General features: G+C 36.0%; 1 protein-coding gene across 2 annotated transcripts in view; it reads left to right on the top strand.

Moving 5' to 3' along the window:
- The window catches only part of fam208b (family with sequence similarity 208 member B), a 43,455-nt gene that overhangs the window by 33,724 nt on the left and 8,890 nt on the right, over positions 1 to 841 (top strand). For both annotated transcript variants that reach the window (XM_015391013.1, XM_015391014.1), the window contains exon 21: positions 222 to 403. In XM_015391013.1, the coding sequence (XP_015246499.1) occupies positions 222 to 403 (182 nt within the window). The remainder of the gene's footprint in view (positions 1 to 221; positions 404 to 841) is intronic.

An 841-nucleotide genomic window follows, 5' to 3' on the forward strand; every position in this document is an offset into this window, starting at 1 on the left:
GGAAGCCTTTTCAATTGAAAATTTCAGAAATAGCGTTGAGTTCAAGGCTGTATGGAGTAGCCCAACAAAGCTTTGTTTTGGCTTAGAAAATATATTGATTGATATGAAAAACTTTGTCACATGATTTAACATCGTTGATCATACGTGTTTATGCTAACCGTTATACTTCACAGGATTTCTTATCATTTTTGTGTTAAAAGTTAACCTTTTCTCAACTTCAGGATGAGCGAAGAGGCGAACATGAAGAAGCTCTTCATGTACTGGTGCCAGGATGCTGGTATACTGGAGGTCTTGCCTTACCACGAGTGTGACCAGATGACCAAAGATCAACCAGACTATCTTGCATGTTTGCGCCGATTGCAAGTCCAACATATATCATCTCGTTTGACTGTTTTTATAACAGGTGAGAAACTATATTTGACACACCCACAGTATTTTGTTAGTAATTGTTAAATTCATTGGTGAAGTCAGTAGGATATTTACCAGACTGTAAAGAAACGGAAATAACTAGCAGTACATCATGGCAAAAATAAGTTTAAATTGGTGGCTATATTGCCACTCCCCTTCAGTTTAGGTGTATTGATCTAGTTGACATGAGATTGATGCTGCTTTCAATTAAGAACCAAACATTTCTTTATTAACCCAGCGTTAAAGGTATAGTGAAGGATAGGGGTGTAAATCACATCCTTAATGGCGATTGAATTCAGTATCGATTTCCTGACCCAACGATTCCATTTTTTTCCATGCTTAAGAATACACCACGATACGATTCGATTAATTGGTTCATTTTAATTTTTTTTTACACCTTACAGGCTAGACAATGTTTCAAATTTGATATAAA

The sequence above is a fragment of the Cyprinodon variegatus genome, unplaced genomic scaffold, assembly GCF_000732505.1.
Source record: "Cyprinodon variegatus isolate N-32 unplaced genomic scaffold, C_variegatus-1.0 Scaffold521, whole genome shotgun sequence".
Classification (NCBI taxonomy): domain Eukaryota; kingdom Metazoa; phylum Chordata; class Actinopteri; order Cyprinodontiformes; family Cyprinodontidae; genus Cyprinodon; species Cyprinodon variegatus.